General features: G+C 33.3%; 2 protein-coding genes across 3 annotated transcripts; one reads left to right on the top strand and one right to left on the bottom strand.

The window, feature by feature from the left end:
- Positions 1-2,812: 2,812 nt before the first annotated feature.
- On the top strand, positions 2,813-4,164 carry LOC140177555 (uncharacterized). The gene is made up of 4 exons (XM_072210676.1): positions 2,813-2,855; positions 2,949-3,160; positions 3,389-3,526; positions 3,691-4,164. Exons 1-4 carry the CDS (start codon positions 2,813-2,815, stop codon positions 4,162-4,164), a joined length of 867 nt encoding a protein of 288 aa, XP_072066777.1.
- A 2,944-nt stretch (positions 4,165-7,108) lies between these two features.
- LOC112738041 (golgin candidate 1) lies at positions 7,109-12,947 on the bottom strand. 2 transcript variants are annotated; one of them, XR_011869587.1, is made up of 20 exons: positions 12,791-12,947; positions 12,573-12,653; positions 12,425-12,474; positions 11,751-12,326; positions 11,504-11,581; positions 11,194-11,397; positions 10,559-10,615; positions 10,405-10,479; positions 10,249-10,320; positions 10,024-10,086; positions 9,842-9,940; positions 9,513-9,584; positions 9,255-9,323; positions 9,024-9,071; positions 8,467-8,562; positions 8,295-8,371; positions 8,041-8,109; positions 7,862-7,960; positions 7,717-7,761; positions 7,109-7,568 (listed from the first exon to the last, which is right to left on the bottom strand). XR_011869587.1 is itself a non-coding variant. In XM_072211608.1 (20 exons), the coding sequence occupies exons 1-20, from the start codon at positions 12,816-12,818 to the stop codon at positions 7,494-7,496; spliced, it is 2,010 nt and encodes a 669-aa protein (XP_072067709.1). In that variant the 5' UTR covers positions 12,819-12,947; the 3' UTR covers positions 7,364-7,493. The 2 variants fall into 2 exon arrangements, 1 of the variants encoding a protein (XP_072067709.1); XM_072211608.1 differs by having other exon boundaries at positions 7,364-7,568; positions 8,064-8,109.
- Between the last annotated feature and the right edge of the window lie 2,326 nt (positions 12,948-15,273).

Below are 15,273 nucleotides of genomic sequence, written 5' to 3'. Positions count from 1 at the left end.
ACAAATTTTTCGGTCTTTCAAACATATGAGGTATCAAATCAAATCAAATAATACTTTCTCATCTACATCCTTTTCAATCATATTTTATCAATCTTAAGGCATTTCAACCATATTTCATAATTTTAAAATAAATGAGTACTAACAAATAATTCAATACTACTTCAAAAATACATATTCGAATAAAATCAAATATTTTAAAATAATATAAAACTTTATCAAACATACATATATTTTCATAAAAATATATAGTCTTATGTGCATATTAAAATGAGCTTAAAAAGGATAAATATTTAATTCTAACAAATCGATTATTCAAGCCAATTTAAAATTCTTTGACAGTAACCTTTGTAAGTATAATTATAAGTTCAAAGCACCGTATATCAAAATAATTATAGATGCAAAGCCAAAAAATTATAAATATAAAGTCTACTCACAATTTGGTCCCAAGGGACCAAAAAAATCGAATCTGAAGTGCCAAGTTAAAGGGTGAAGAAGGTCGATGTATAATAAAATGAAAGGACACTTTTGGACCAAGACAGCAGAAAGTTGCGGCTGAACAACAGGAGTTTTATGCAGTGGCGTCGAAGCAATTATGCGGCATTTTGAAACGGCAAAGGCAGCGATTCTAGCAACCTCAACGGCAAGCTCCAGCGACAACGACGGTAGCAGCAGCGGCAGCACCCACCGCCATCGCTTCATTTCCCCTCTCTCTCTCTCTCTCTCTCTCTCTCTCTCTCTCTCTCTCTCTCTCTCTCTCTCTCTCTCTCTCTCTCTCTCTCTCTCTCTCTCTCTCTCTCTCTCTCTCTCTCTCTCTCTCTCTCTCTCTCTCTCTCTCTCTCTCTCTCTCTCTCTCTCTCTCTCTCTCTCTCTCTCTCTCTCTCTCTCTCTCTCTCTCTCTCTCTCTCTCTCTCTCTCTCTCTCTCTCTCTCTCTCTCTCCCCTTCTCTTCTTCTCCTTCTCCTTTAGCAACTCCCCTTTCTCTTTTTTTTTTTTTTTCCCGTTCCTTCTCTCTCTTTTTCTGAAATATGTATGTCAGGAGGAGAGTGTGAGTTTAATTTGAGGATTAGGATTAAAATTTGGTAAAAAGAATAAGAATAGAATAGGTATTTTGATAAAAATAAAGGGTAAAATAATAATAATTTAAAATTAATTATATTTCATTAAAATTATTTTAAGAACACTGTTTATTCATAAATTCACTAATTAATTTTAAAATAAGTACTCTAATTTAAAATTAAAGATAATTTAATTAATTTTTCTTTTAGCTCATAAAAATTAATTTAAAGACTCCAATTTAAAATTAAATTGTATAATATTTTCATTGTTTTTGAACTCCTAAAATTTTAAATTTTAAATAAAAAATATCATAAAAGTTGATTTAATTACTACTAATAAAAAAATTTTTAAAAATAAAATCTTAAACAAAAATAATGATTCATAAATAAGTCATTATTTACTTTGCAAAAAAACTCGGATGTTATAGATTTTATCTATGTAAAAGTTCATATCTATTGTTTTTACCATTAATGAATGGTATCCTTTTTATTTTATTCTATTATCACATAAGTTTTTTTTGTCAAATTATAACTTTTACAAAATTTTAAATTTATTTTTATCTTTACTAGCATTATCTCCTAATTAGTAATAAATTCAATATCATTATTAGTTATTTTATAAGGAAAAAAATTGTCATGTTATTTATTTGTTATTAATTATATATATTAAAATATTATTCTATTCTTATAAATTTTACATTATAGATAAAATAATCTATATATTATATTTTTATATAAATTTTTAAAATAAAATTTTAAGTTGTGAAATCAATTGATATTCAACGATATGTCACCAAAAAAAATTGATATTCAACGATATTAAGAGAAATTATTAAGAAAGTACCCGAATTTATCAAAACCAAATAGAAAAAGATTGACTTTTTTTATACTTTATCAAAAAAATATTCTTAAACAATATATATATATATATATCGATTATATTATGTATACACTAAAATCAGTTATCAAAATTAGTCACCAATATAAAATATATATTAGAATTTAAATAAATATTAAAAATAAATTAAATCATACATATATTTATATATAAATAAATTGGTGGTTAATTTTAATATATGAATAGTATTTTTGTGTATATATAAGGAGAGAGATTAATAAAATTAGATTTTATTATACTATAGAATTTATTGTGATATAATTTTTTGTTTTAAGAGTAAAAAAAACTGTTTAAACAAATACTTCAATATATATAAGATATAGATTGATAGAATTAGTTTTCATTATGTTATTATTATTGTATTATATTATTATTATATTTATTTTGAGAGCTATATAGATTATTTTATAACTAACTATAAAACTTAAATAGTCACCAAAAAATATACTAAGTGACCAAAAAAAATTTTAAACTCAATTTTTTTAAATATTGTTTTAGTTATCTAACATATTTATAAAAGAAGATTATAGCAATAGTTTTTTGTGCATTATGCAGGTTTAAATTTAATGTGTTCTAAAGTCTCCATCATAGAAAAAGTTTTGCTAAGCATAACAAGTTTCCAAGCACAAAGGAAAGTATCATTTCTTTCTCGCCAAACCACTTCTCCTCGGGAGATGACGGATGAGGCAACGAGGGAGTATCATGAATTCATGATCATCAATTCATTAACACACATTTCTCAAATGATCTCATAATGTTGCACGTAGTACTAATAATTTAGGGATGTTTACTAGGCAAGCTAGCAAGTAGGCCTCAAAGTGAGACAAACTAGAAGTTAAACCAAAGAAGAGGTTAGAAAAATGGTTATGGGTATGAACTCTTTTAAGGTCCCAAGTGCCGATGGTTTTCAGGCTTTTTTCTTCAAGGAATATTGGGAAGTGGTTGGTACAGAGGTATGAAAACTTGTTAAGAATGTTTTCGTTGGGTTTGATCTAGATATTGCTCTGTTTGACACTTTGGTGGTGTTGATTCCTAAAGTTGATAACCCGTCTCGCATGAAAGAGTTTCGTCCTATCAGCCTCTATAATGTCATCTACAAGATTATAACTAAGGTGGTTGTGGAGAGGTTACGACCTTTTCTACAAGATATCATTGGCCCTCTGCAGGGAGGGTTTATTCCTGGAAGGGGTGCCCCAAACAATATCATTGTAGTCTAGAAAGTTCTCCATTTTATGAAGAAAATCAAATCAAAGAAAGATGTTCTTGCTTTTAAAATTGACCTAGAAAAGACTTATGACAGGGTGAGTTGGAAGTTTTTGGAGCAATCTCTCCTAATGTTTGGCTTTCCAGGTACTATTGTTTTTCTTATTATGAAATGTGTAAAGTCTTCCTCCCTTTCTCTAATGTGGAATGGTAACTGGTTGGATGGTTTTCAGCTAAAGAGGGATTTGAGGCAAGGAGACCCTATGTCTCCTTATTTATTTGTTATTTGTATGGAGATGTTGAGTTGCCTTATTGCTAGGCAAATGGAGGTTGGTAGATGGAAACCAGTGACTGTGTCTAGGGGAGGTCCTGTAATCTATCATCTCCTTTTTGAAGACGACCTTATCCTTTTTTGTAAAGCGAAAAAATCTCAAGTACTTCATGTTTTGGACACTATGGCCACCTTTTGCAGAGTATCTGGTATGAAGGTGAATTTTGACAAATCTCGTGCTATCTGTTCTATGAATGTTTCTAGACAACGCAGGATCTCTTCACTGGTATTTCTTCTACCCGCTTTGCTAATTCTTTGGGAAAATACCTTGGTGTCCCCCTCAAGCATGGCATAGTTACTAAAGCTGATTTTAATGATGTGGTTGATAAGCTTACTAATAGGCTAGCATCTTGGAAATGTCGCTTCCTTAATAAAGCTGATCAGATTTGCCTTGCTAAATCAGTTTTATCTTCTATACCTATTTATAGGATGCAAGTAAGCCTTTTTCCAACAGGTGTGCTCTCTAACATTGATAAGTTTACTAGAAGTTTCATTTGGTGTGGTAGTCATAATCATCGTGGTCTTCATTTAGCATATTGGAGAGTTTTGATGACTCCAAAAAAGTTTGGAGGTCTTGCTTTGCGGGAGTCGCGGTTGGTCAAATTTTCTTTATTAGAAAAGCTAGTTTGGCAAATTTTGATGAATCAAGAGAAACTGTGGGTCAAGATTATGCTTTAGAAATACCTCAAGAATAGAAACCTATTTGCAGTTAAAGCAATGGGTTCTTCATCATATATATGGAAGTCTATTGTGCACAGAGCTTTCGTATTAAATGAAGGGTTTGTTTGGGAAGTGGGAGCTCTTTCTAAAAATTTATGGTTTGAATCTTGGTTGCACTCTGGGCCAGTAGGAGCGAGGGTTGAATTTCTTGATATCTGTGAGGCTGCTTTGACCATTGAAAATGTTTAACGGGATGGAGTTTGGCATTTAGAGAGGATTTACTCTTTTATTTCTAGGGACTTAAGGGAAGACATTCTTAGTTTAGTACATATTTCGACTTCTGGTCGTGATTTGGGTTGGAGTTGGGAGCACACTCTTTACTTTGCTAAACAAGGATATTTATGGTTAATTCAGAATAAGTTGAATTGAGATACGAATATCAATTGGCTTTGCCTTTGGAAGGCGCGGATCTCTGAAAAGTTGAGGCTCCTAGTGTGGCTTTGACCAACTCAATATCTACGTTTTCGGCGACATCTCTCCTCCTCATCCTTATGTACACGTTGCAATCAACTTCCGGAGACAATTCTTCATTGTTTTTGGGATTGTGAAGTGGTGCGATCAGTTTGGGTTTCTCTAAGTTTTTCTGATGTGTGTTTCTTTGGCTCTCACGAGGTGCAATGATTGGTTCAAGCATGGCCTCCTCAATGAAGGTTGCTCCAAATTTGCAGTTATAATATAGTCAATTTGGCAAGACAGAAATATGGATAATTTTCAGGGAGTTTTTAGATCTCTTGGGTCAATTGCATACAAGGCTCGCAGGTGGATGGTGGATTTTGAATATACAACTCAGAATCGAGTGTGTTGCGTCTAGGGATTAAAACCTTTGTCTTGGTCTCCGCTAGAATCTGGTGCTTGAAAGTTAAATTGTGATGGGAGTGTGAACTTGGGGGATGATTGTGCTGGTTTTGGGTGGGTAATTCACGATAGTTTCAGTCAATGGGTAATGGGATGCTCAGAAAATTCCTTTGGATCTAGTGTCATCAAGATGGAGTTATGGAGTATATGAAAAGGTTTGACTTGGGTTTGGGAGGTGGGTCTTAAGCTTGTTGTCTGTGAGACAGATTGCGCAGCAGCTTTTGAACTAGTGACTGGTTGGCAAGTTCCACTCTAGCATCTTGAAAAAGAAGTGATACAACTGATCTTTGAGTTGAAGTTAAGAAGGGATTGGGATATTCGTTTTGAGCTTATCCCGAGAGAAGTTAATGTTGTGGCAGATCGGTTGGCAAAGATAAGATCTGGAGGTAGCGGAGCTGATGAGGTTCACCTTTGGCATCAGCCGCCAGAGGTGGTTTGTCCTCTCTTGCTGTTAAGAACCTGATTTCTTTTCTTTTTTGCTTTTTTGTTTTTTCTCTTTGGCACCAGCCACCTTATGAACTAATGAGCTGAATTTATTTAAGTTCAAACTCGACTCATTTAATTTATGAGTTCAATATCAGGCTCAAACTCGGCTCACCAATTAACAAATTTAACTTATTGAGTTATTAACGAGTTGAGTATAAACTGACTTATGAGCTGACTTGAATCACTTCCAATCCTAATAACAAGTATTCAATCTCGAATGAATTGGTCACCATCACTGCCACATGGATCTCGTCTCTAGGACAAACAAGACTGACAAATAAACTCTTAAAGTATTTACATTATTTAGTTAATTAAAATAAAATTCATAAATTATATATTATCAAATCAGAAAAGATATTAAAAAACATAAAAAATAATTCAAAAATACATGTTATAGATTTATATAAAAGATATTTTATTTAAGAGTGATATTTTAAATCAGCCTTTCGATCAGTGGCGGAACTTGAAACAAAATTTTGGGGGGCCAAATAGAAAATAATTGTCAAAATATTTTTTTTATGGACCTCATTTAAGATAAGCTCGTCTAATCTCATTTCTCTGGTTTGGGTGATAGTGCCAAATTTAAAGCCATTTTTCAAGATCTCGGTCCAAAAAGTTAAAGTTAAAGTCATCAGAGATAACTTTTTGAACTTTTAAAGGTTATATCTCACTTTCTTCGTGATTCATTAAAGTAGAAGAACTATCTACATGTGTTGATATTGTAAAAGTTATATGTTCTCCTTCTTAAATATTAGTCTTCTTCTTAAAAAATGTATCAATTCTTTGATTTTTCATTATTATTTTATATAAAAATTTGAATATATATCTTGTAAAATATATAAAGAAGAAGTTAGAAGGACAAATATTAAAATTTATAATATTTATTGAATTTTTTTATCAATTTATACAAATACAATAATATTAATACTTATTGAATATTCTATTATTTTTTATCATATAAAAAATTAAATTAAATAAATAAAAGATATCTAATTTTTTATATTTGAACCTAAAGATAGAGAGAGTGTTGTTTATTGAACTTATTAGATATTTTAAGTCATAGTAAAGTATTTAAGTCAATTGAACTATTTTTTATCTTTTGAAAAAGTACTACTAAATTTTTTATAAAAAGTTTGGGGGGGCCATGGCCACCCCTTGTCTGAACTAAGCTCCACCACTGCTTTCGATTATATGGAGGACTGATCTGAATTTTAAAAATTCTTAAGTATTATGGTTGTATTAACTAATGATAAAAATTAATTTATCTAATTTTTTACGATATTTGATATGAAAATTAGTTTGTCTAATAAAATAAAATATTAAAAATTAGTTTGGTTATTAAAATTTAGAATTGAACTGTTCGACTAAAATATTCTAAGGGTTTAATTTGGAGTATTACTATATATTTATTCTACAAATTTTAAAAAAAAATTTGTTAAAATATTAATACAGAGCATTCATCACAGCGCCTTAGCAATCTATTTTGGTCTTGGAAATTAGAAGGAAAGGAAGAATAGTATCACGGAAGCAGAAGTAAGCATAGATTGTCCCGTTGCAATAGTTAACTGTTAACGTCATCCAGTCAGCGACAAGACTTTGACCTATTAGCATTAAGCATTAAATCAAAACACGCCAGAGTTATATAAATAGCTGCTATGTACAAATTACAATAGAATTTTGTACATGCAGCTGTAGTAATGTAATATATATGTATTATAGTCTAAAGGATTGAAAAAGTTAAAGAAAAGAATGGGATATCACAAGAATGAATTTCTGTACCTAAATCATGTTTTTACGATTTTGGTGAAAAAATAAAGCAAGAGATGATGCCATCCCACATTGAGAAAACTCGAGCATGCAGCAGTAACGATTACATGCATTTGCAGGGTAATCTTGAAATGTTAACACCAGATGTAGGGCCTTGAATTTTTTTTCCCATCATAAGATTAGTCACGGTAATTCGGGTCAGAGAGTCCCAAAGATTTTGCAACCTCTCTAGCATCCAAATTGTGAGCTTGCTCCTACACAAGGGGAAAAAATAATATACCCGTAGTTAACGGAATTCGATACAAGTAAGTTATTTCGTTAAATTAATGTAGTGTTGTTTAGATCATTGGATTTCAAGATTCTATATTGCAAAATTGCAATTAGCATATGTATTTCTTCTACCTGAAGGCAATGCAAGAGATACATCAAGAAGAGATGTACAAACACCTGCTTGCAAGTTCCCATGGTCAGCAAACAACTCAAAATCCTTTTACGGTTATTTCATCTCAGATATTGGACTTTTAAATGCCCAACGAACTGATCTCACCAGATAGAAAAATAGACCAACTCGAGCCGTTGGATAACGCCAGAGAAATCTTGTGGCCCTTACGGCTCCTGAATCTAATAGTTTCACCGCTTTCTGCAACTGGATGAAGTATTACAAACTAGTGAAACTAATGCTAAAAAAGAAAAAGCATTACCCCCATTATTATAGTGACTGAATACCTTTTTTGTTACCAACATAATACCTGAATGCTTGCCCCAACCAAATGGCGATTATGCAAAGGAAGTGGCCTGCAATTCCGTATATGGAAATGAAAACAAGAATAACAGAATAAGTGATTGTCAATGATTTAGTTTTTTAGGTTCAACTATAATTAATGTAGTAATGATCAAAATGAAGCTTGTGCTAAGTTCCATCAAAACGCGTGCATCATAGACAAAAATGAGAGAAGCTATCGTAAAGAGAGGAAACATACTCGAGGGTTTTCATTTCAGTATCTTCTTCCCAAGATGAAGATGGTCGACGAGAAATTCTATTTTTTTCAGTCTCAGCCTATTCAAAAGGAAAATGATGTTAACTCAATCAATGATGGAGTTCACTCAACCATTAATCCAGTTGCTAAAGGATCCCACGCACAAATGCCAAACCTGTGCTTCTTGTAGACGCTTATATTCTTTCTGCAATTGAAACTCAGCGGCAGCTTTTTCGCTGCTCATGGCTTCTAATTGTGTCTGTTTATAGTACTGAAACGAAGCGATGTATGCGAATAACACAAATTAGTTGAGAGTAAACCATCAAAAATGCATCCGAATTATTTTCGTCCAAACATATTTTTAAATTTTGTTATCGATAAAAATACTTTTAAATAATTTTAAAATGTGACAAAAATATCCGGCCGTATTTAGAGATATGTTTGAGAAAAAACGTAACGCAATTCACTTGTCAATGTCAGAATCTCATATGCCACATAGAAAGCTTTGTTTGTTACGTCACTTTTTTTTATTAATATAGAACATTTTAGTTCACCAATATGCATTTGTGTTATATTTTTAAATAATTTAAGGATATTTTTATTAATAACAAAATTTGGAGGCTTTTTTATCAATGACAAAATAATTTGAGTGTATTTTACTATTTTTTGTGATTTACACATTCCTTGAACATCAAAATTAATTGCACGAAACATAGGTAATGCAAGAATTACCAAAAGGTCCGTAAGTTCGCGATAGCGTTTCTCCAATTCCACATGCTCCTGCTTAGCAATTATTATGATAGTGGTTAAAATACCAACTTTTCAATAACACACACGTTATTGCAATTTTTATTGTTATTAAGAAAAAAAATTCAACATTATTGCAACAGATGGTCATTAAGAAGCCATACTATTGAAATTTTGAAATCTTTTGACAAGATGCAAATAATTTCATTTCAGTACCTGACGGGAGTAATGCTCAGCATCCCTCTTCATGGCTGCCATTTCCACTCTCATCTTTTGCAGCTCAGCCTGAAATTGGAATATAGTAAGTAAAAGAACAATAGAATCAACCTTGACCAGCATTACGTTAGATCATTTTGTCAATTAACATCATTAGAAAGTAAGGTCATGATCACCGGTCACTAAACAGTTCATGGTGCTAAGGCTCACTCAAACAATATTCAGGAGATGACTAAAAACAAAAAAATGAACACTTGCCTCTATTGAAGAAATCTTGTTTTCAGCTTCTCTCTGACTCCTATATGCTCGCTCTGTTTCTTCCTGCCATGCCTGCATCTCAATAATTAACACCATCATTAGAGCATTATTTATTTATGTATTTATTTATTTCAAAATGCGACACTTGCTGATAGACTTTACACCTATAGCTAAAAAAGTTAAGATAAACGTAGTTTTAAACTTCAATCGGAATATGCAAAGAACCAGAAAGAATGCTTCCTTCTTAAATATGTTACACTCATATTCTCACAGTACAATTAAATATAGTGAAAACTCTCCTTTACTCTTGAGACTCTCAGAGAGTATACCTGAATTACTTGATTTGCCTCTTCTGGTGACTTCTTTTGTTCACGGCGCACGCGATCTCCAATATCTTGCAATTCTTGATTTAGGAATGCACACTCAACCTGATAACAGATGATGTCACACTCTTCTTGGTAGAACGTTATTTCAGAATAATAATTAGTCTTCCCATTTAAAATGTGTGTACCTCAAGAAGTACCACCTTCTGCTCCAATTCTGTGGCCTTCAAGGTCCTCTCATCTGCTATTCTCTGCAACAGAAGCAACCAAAAACCAACTAATCAATGCATATGGTCAAGCATGATGTTAAGAAATGATGATTTATACCAAACTGAGGAAGCCCGAATGACATAGTTTTTTTGATAATATTTATACATAATTACAAAATTAAAATGTATGATAGCTTACATTACCTGTATCCTTGCAAGAGCTGTAGCTGCCTCAATAGCTCTCTGCTCCAATTTCACTTCTTTTTCCATAAAAGCCTGTTTTACCAAAGACAAACCAGAAATGGTTATATGTTGGAAGAAGAAAAAATTAATGAGAAACTAACAATTTTGACTGCAGACCATTTTGGTAGCATTATGTGCTGCATGCTCTTCTTCTGCTCTTCGCTCAGCAAATGCTAGTTCCTCTCTTAGAGCCTACAAGAGATTTTAATTTATGAATATCAAACTGCATTAAAATAACAGGAATCTTATATACTGGGGAGAACCTACATGCCTGCATCATTCTTGTCTCTATTTGATCTCGGTTTTTCATCATAGACTCCATGTTTGCCTGGTAGTATGTGAAATGTGTTACCAACAGCTTGGAAAGCTAAACATCAAACTCCAATGCATGAATATACTGGTCAAGTACAACGAAAACGCAAATCGTAGAAGAAATTACAAACAAAACTGAAATATGGTGTTTACTCAATCAAAGATATTTTACCCTAAGTTTTTCCTAGCATCTATCTCACTTAAGGAAAAAATACTCTCTAAATAGACATTAGAGAGGAGTAAATTCTAACCTACAATGTTACAACAAAGATACATGGAGAAATTCACATGTGTAGCTTTTGATAGTTTTCTTATGAATAGGAATTAGATAGGTGAACATGCATTTCTAGAAGCCAGTATCATACATAACCAAAACATTCTTTCAGGGACTAGTGTTAAAGGGCTTAGGTAGTACGAATGAGTTCAGAAAGTATAGAATTCGTTGCCATTGATGTACCACCAAATAATAATAATAAGATGCAAAACCTTAAAATCCTAAATAAGTTCGCCAAAGGAGAAAGTATCCACGAAAGAATCAAAGCAAATAATGCAGACTAAAGCACACGCGCATTCCATAAATTAACTATTCTGAACCTGAAGGGAAGCTATATTTTCTTCTGATAATGCAGCCTGCTTCTTTACTGCATCAATCGAACTAAGAAGTGCCTCAATTTCAGAATTTTTTGCAGCCAAGGCTTCAGCCATGTTTGATTCAACTTTTGCTACTTCCCTTTTATTTTGAGACAAATCCTTCTGTAGCTGTTCTATGTGAACTTCAAATGATTTATTCAGTTCTCTCTGTACATTTAGTATTCGTTTAGCGATATAATTGTGGAATTGTTTCTATGTCAAGATATGATAACACCTGGGAACCCTTACAGTAGTATCAGTAATGGAGTTTCACCTCTGCACTAAGCAGTTTTTCTAACTCTACATTTCCAGATTTGTATTCCTGAAGACTAGATGATAGTCCAGCACAAACCTAACCATAATAAAAATAAATAAAACAAACACATATCAATGAGACATCTCACTGCAAATGAAATTAGGATTAACTCTCTCAAGGATCCAGACCCAATGTACAGGATCTGCCACTAGGATCAGGCTTCTCCCATTTAAAGAGGCTTACGCTGATGAAATAACACTCTTACCCTAGCTAACCTTGCCTCATTGGACTGACCAGTAGATTTTGCTGCTTTGAGTAGTCCTTGAGCCTGATCAAGTTGATCCTGTAGTTTCTTCGGAGAAATGTCAGTTTTATGATTTTCTTGAGTGCTTCTATTGACAAAAGATTCAGCTTTGATATCAGCATCTTGAATTATAGTGTCACCACCACGATTGGAACTTTTGTCATTGGCCACAGATTTAGTTCTCTCTTGATCCATATTCACATCGGAATCCAAATTCTCATTCTTGATAACTTGTTCAGCATTAGTGGGTTTGTCTTCAGTGGAGCCTTCAATTCCTTTGGTATCCGGAGAAGGATACTCCTTAGGCATGTCTAGAGCATTCTCTTTGCCGGGCTCCCCATTAGCGATAACAGTGGTGGTAGCTTCAGGAGCAGTATCAAATGCCTCTACATTGTCTTTGATTGGTTGATTTGTAGGAGTGAAAGCACTCCCATCGTTTTCTACTGCATGATCAGCCGGTGCTTCTGGTGTGTTACCTTTCTCTTTGGTAGTATCAGTATTTGTAGGAGATGAGTTTTTAGATTTTCCCTTTTGAGCCTGAAATTCGCAACATAGTAATTCAACTACCAAGACGAGTGTGATGTGAAACAGAAACATACTATTCAAACAAGACCTGTGCATGGTGATGGAAATACCTTGGATTTTGATTTCCTTCTCTTGCCATGTGATCCTTGCCCAGTAGAAGCTGATTTCCAGAAATGTAACAAGTTGCAAATGATTTTTGGAGATTTTACAGAACATTGGAAATGTAATAATCTAAAAGGAAGAAGGAGACGAAGAAACCTGGAGAATTAAAATTAGATTGTTCATCTGATAAATCAGTGACAACAGATTTCGCTCTTCGATCCACAACTTCAAATAAATCTGATCAATCAAAAACAGGAAAAAGAAAAAAATGTAGTTGAGAGAGTCCCAACAATTGAAGAAAAAATGAAGTCCATATATCCATATTCGCCTGGGCAGTTGTAGCAGTGATGAATTTCAGCAAAAGCTGCAAATACCTTCAGCGGCTTTGAGCCAGTGTGCCATTGCCAGCGTCGATCAATAGAACTGGATTTGAAAGCTGAGAGATGGAATCACTCGGAGAATGGCGATGGCGCCACGCATAATAACGGTTTTCTCTATCGCCTTTCAGTTACGTATTGATTAAGTCATCATCGGCACCCAACACTATTCTGGTTTTTTTTTTTTTTTTGTAAAATCACACCCAGATTAATTGGACAATTCTCAATATAATTATACGAACATATAAAATATTTTATATGGTTTGTGCACAAAATTAAGCTCGTCCCAAAAAACAACCAATATTTTCATTTATGAACGCATGTTGTACAATTATTAAACTATATTAATAATAGTTTATTAATACTAAAAAAAAAATCAAAGATTTAGAGCTACTAAACATTTAGTTAATTGAGTAAGTGTGGAATTATCATTATCATGAGTTGTTAGGAAAAAATATTATTACTTAGAAAAAAAAGAATTATTTTAAACAAATAAATATAAGATAATATTATTGTCAATATATGTTATATTATTTATAAGGATAAAGTATATTTTTTGTATTTTTTTTTAATCAAAGAAAAAATTTTATTGAATTGTTGAAATAGATTGTCCAAAATAGGACAACATTAAAAGAAGGTGGTTCCACCAATTACATTGATGGACATGAGATAAAATTAACTTTAAGAAGAAATAAATAAAAAGAAAATAACATTAGGGAAAAAGAAATTAGAAGCGAGGGCCCCTTGTAAATATCTACTTTTAAATACCTTGTAAACTAGAGAATTTGTCTTAGAGAGTAACCACCAACTTTGTTTGCCTAGCATAGCAAGATTGAAAGGTTTGAGATCTTTGAATCCTAGTCCCCCATAACTTTTGTCTCGACATACAGTATCCCAACTCAGCCATTGCAACTTCCTTTCATTACCCCTTTGGCTCCACCAAAACAACATCATCTTCCTTTGAATATTCTCTAGGAGAGATTCTGGCATCTTAAAGCAACTTAATGTGTAAATAGGAATCGCAGTCCCCACTGCCTTAATCAGCACTTCCTTCCCGCTCACTGATAATAGCGATCGTTTTCACAAGCTCAGTTTCTTCACAATCTTATCTTCTATGTATTTAAATGTTTCCCGTTTTGATCATGACATAATTGCAAGTAGACCCAGGTATTTATCTTGGGCTCCAACGTGTGAAACCTGAAGGAGTTGTGCAAGCTCTGCCCGGACCTACTGAGGAGGATTTTGACTGAAAAAGACTGAAGACTTATTCAGGTTAACAATCTGACCGCTTACTCTGCTGTTGTCTTGTAGGATTTGCATTAATATATGGCATGTCTGAACATTTACTTTACTAAAGAGGATGGAGTAGTCTGTGAAAAAGAGATGACTGATTGTAAGGCATCTCCGGTTTAATTTTAAGTCCAGAAAATTGTTGTCTCTGTTCTCCTCTGTGGAGCAGATGAGATAAACCCTCTGCACAGACTAGGAATAGATAGGGGAAAGAGGATCTCCTTGTCGGAGTCCCTTTGTTGGCTTAAACAAGCCGTGAGAGTGTCCTTCTACAGTAACAAAGTAAGAAATCGTAAACCCACACAAAACTCTATTCAACCCGATCATAGGCTTTGCTCATATCAAGTTTAAAAGCTAAGTCATACTCGCCATACTTCTTAGTCTTCAAGTAATGCATGTATTCATGGGCTATTAATATGTTATCACTAATTAACCGCCCTTTGATAAATTCACTTTGGTTCCCACTAATTACTTTATCCATCACTCATTGCATCATATACACCAGAATTTTGGCTATTATTTTGTAAAATACTGTGCTCAAACTGATTGGTCTGATCTACCCCATAGTATCTGCCCCTGGAACCTTTGGAATCAATTTGTATATTTTTTGTTTCTGAAGTCTTGAAGGTTGTAGAAGGCTTAGAGAAGGGGAGGTTGAATCTATGACATTCTTTCTTTTTAAGTTACTAAAATGACCCTTTTAAAACAAACTTGCAATCTGAATCTGTTTTGAACTCAGTAGTGGAAAATTTATGAGACAATTTCATTTTGTCTCATGAATATCAGAAAATAGGACAGAGTAGAGAAGAAAAAAGCTGACACCATCATGTATCCTGGTTCGGTTGCCTTGTGCAATGCAACCTACGTCCAGTCTCCACCACAACAGTGGTAAAATTTTCACTATAGTTAAAGTATTACATACACCAATTCCACAGGATTGACACAATCCTTTCACACTCAAGTTCTAACCTAACTTGACTTGGTTATGCTAATACCTAACTCTTCACTCTTAGTGCTAACCCAACTAAGAAAGGGGTACCTCACAGGTACAGGATACAAGACACAGATTCACCCAAAAAAATCTGAAATAACTCTAGGCTTTTCACTCAAGTATTTTTCTCTGCCTCTTTCCACTCTTAGGCTCTTTCAAGAACTCTCTCATTCAGCCTTTTACCTCAAGAAATTACAAA

Source organism: Arachis hypogaea, chromosome 13, assembly GCF_003086295.3.
Source record: "Arachis hypogaea cultivar Tifrunner chromosome 13, arahy.Tifrunner.gnm2.J5K5, whole genome shotgun sequence".
NCBI classification, from domain to species: Eukaryota; Viridiplantae; Streptophyta; class Magnoliopsida; order Fabales; family Fabaceae; genus Arachis; species Arachis hypogaea.
The sequence above is the reverse complement of the archived record's forward strand: the minus strand, read 5'-3'. Positions and strand labels throughout refer to the sequence as shown.

Bases quoted from the DNA above. Each gene is read 5' to 3' on its own strand.
- LOC112738041 (XM_072211608.1), bottom strand. From the start codon at position 12,818: ATGGCACACTGGCTCAAAGCCGCTGAAG. The intron at 9,941-10,023 runs GTACACACATTT...ATCTGTTATCAG, and splicing joins AGAAGGTGGTACTTCTTGAG to GTTGAGTGTGCATTCCTAAA. The intron at 8,110-8,294 runs GTATGTTTCCTC...ACGGAATTGCAG, and splicing joins ACTGAAATGAAAACCCTCGA to GCCACTTCCTTTGCATAATC.
- LOC140177555 (XM_072210676.1), top strand. From the start codon at position 2,813: ATGGTTATGGGTATGAACTCTTTTAAGGTCCCAAGTGCCGATG. The intron at 2,856-2,948 runs GTTTTCAGGCTT...GGTTTGATCTAG, and splicing joins TAAGGTCCCAAGTGCCGATG to ATATTGCTCTGTTTGACACT. The intron at 3,161-3,388 runs GTAGTCTAGAAA...GATGGTTTTCAG, and splicing joins GTGCCCCAAACAATATCATT to CTAAAGAGGGATTTGAGGCA.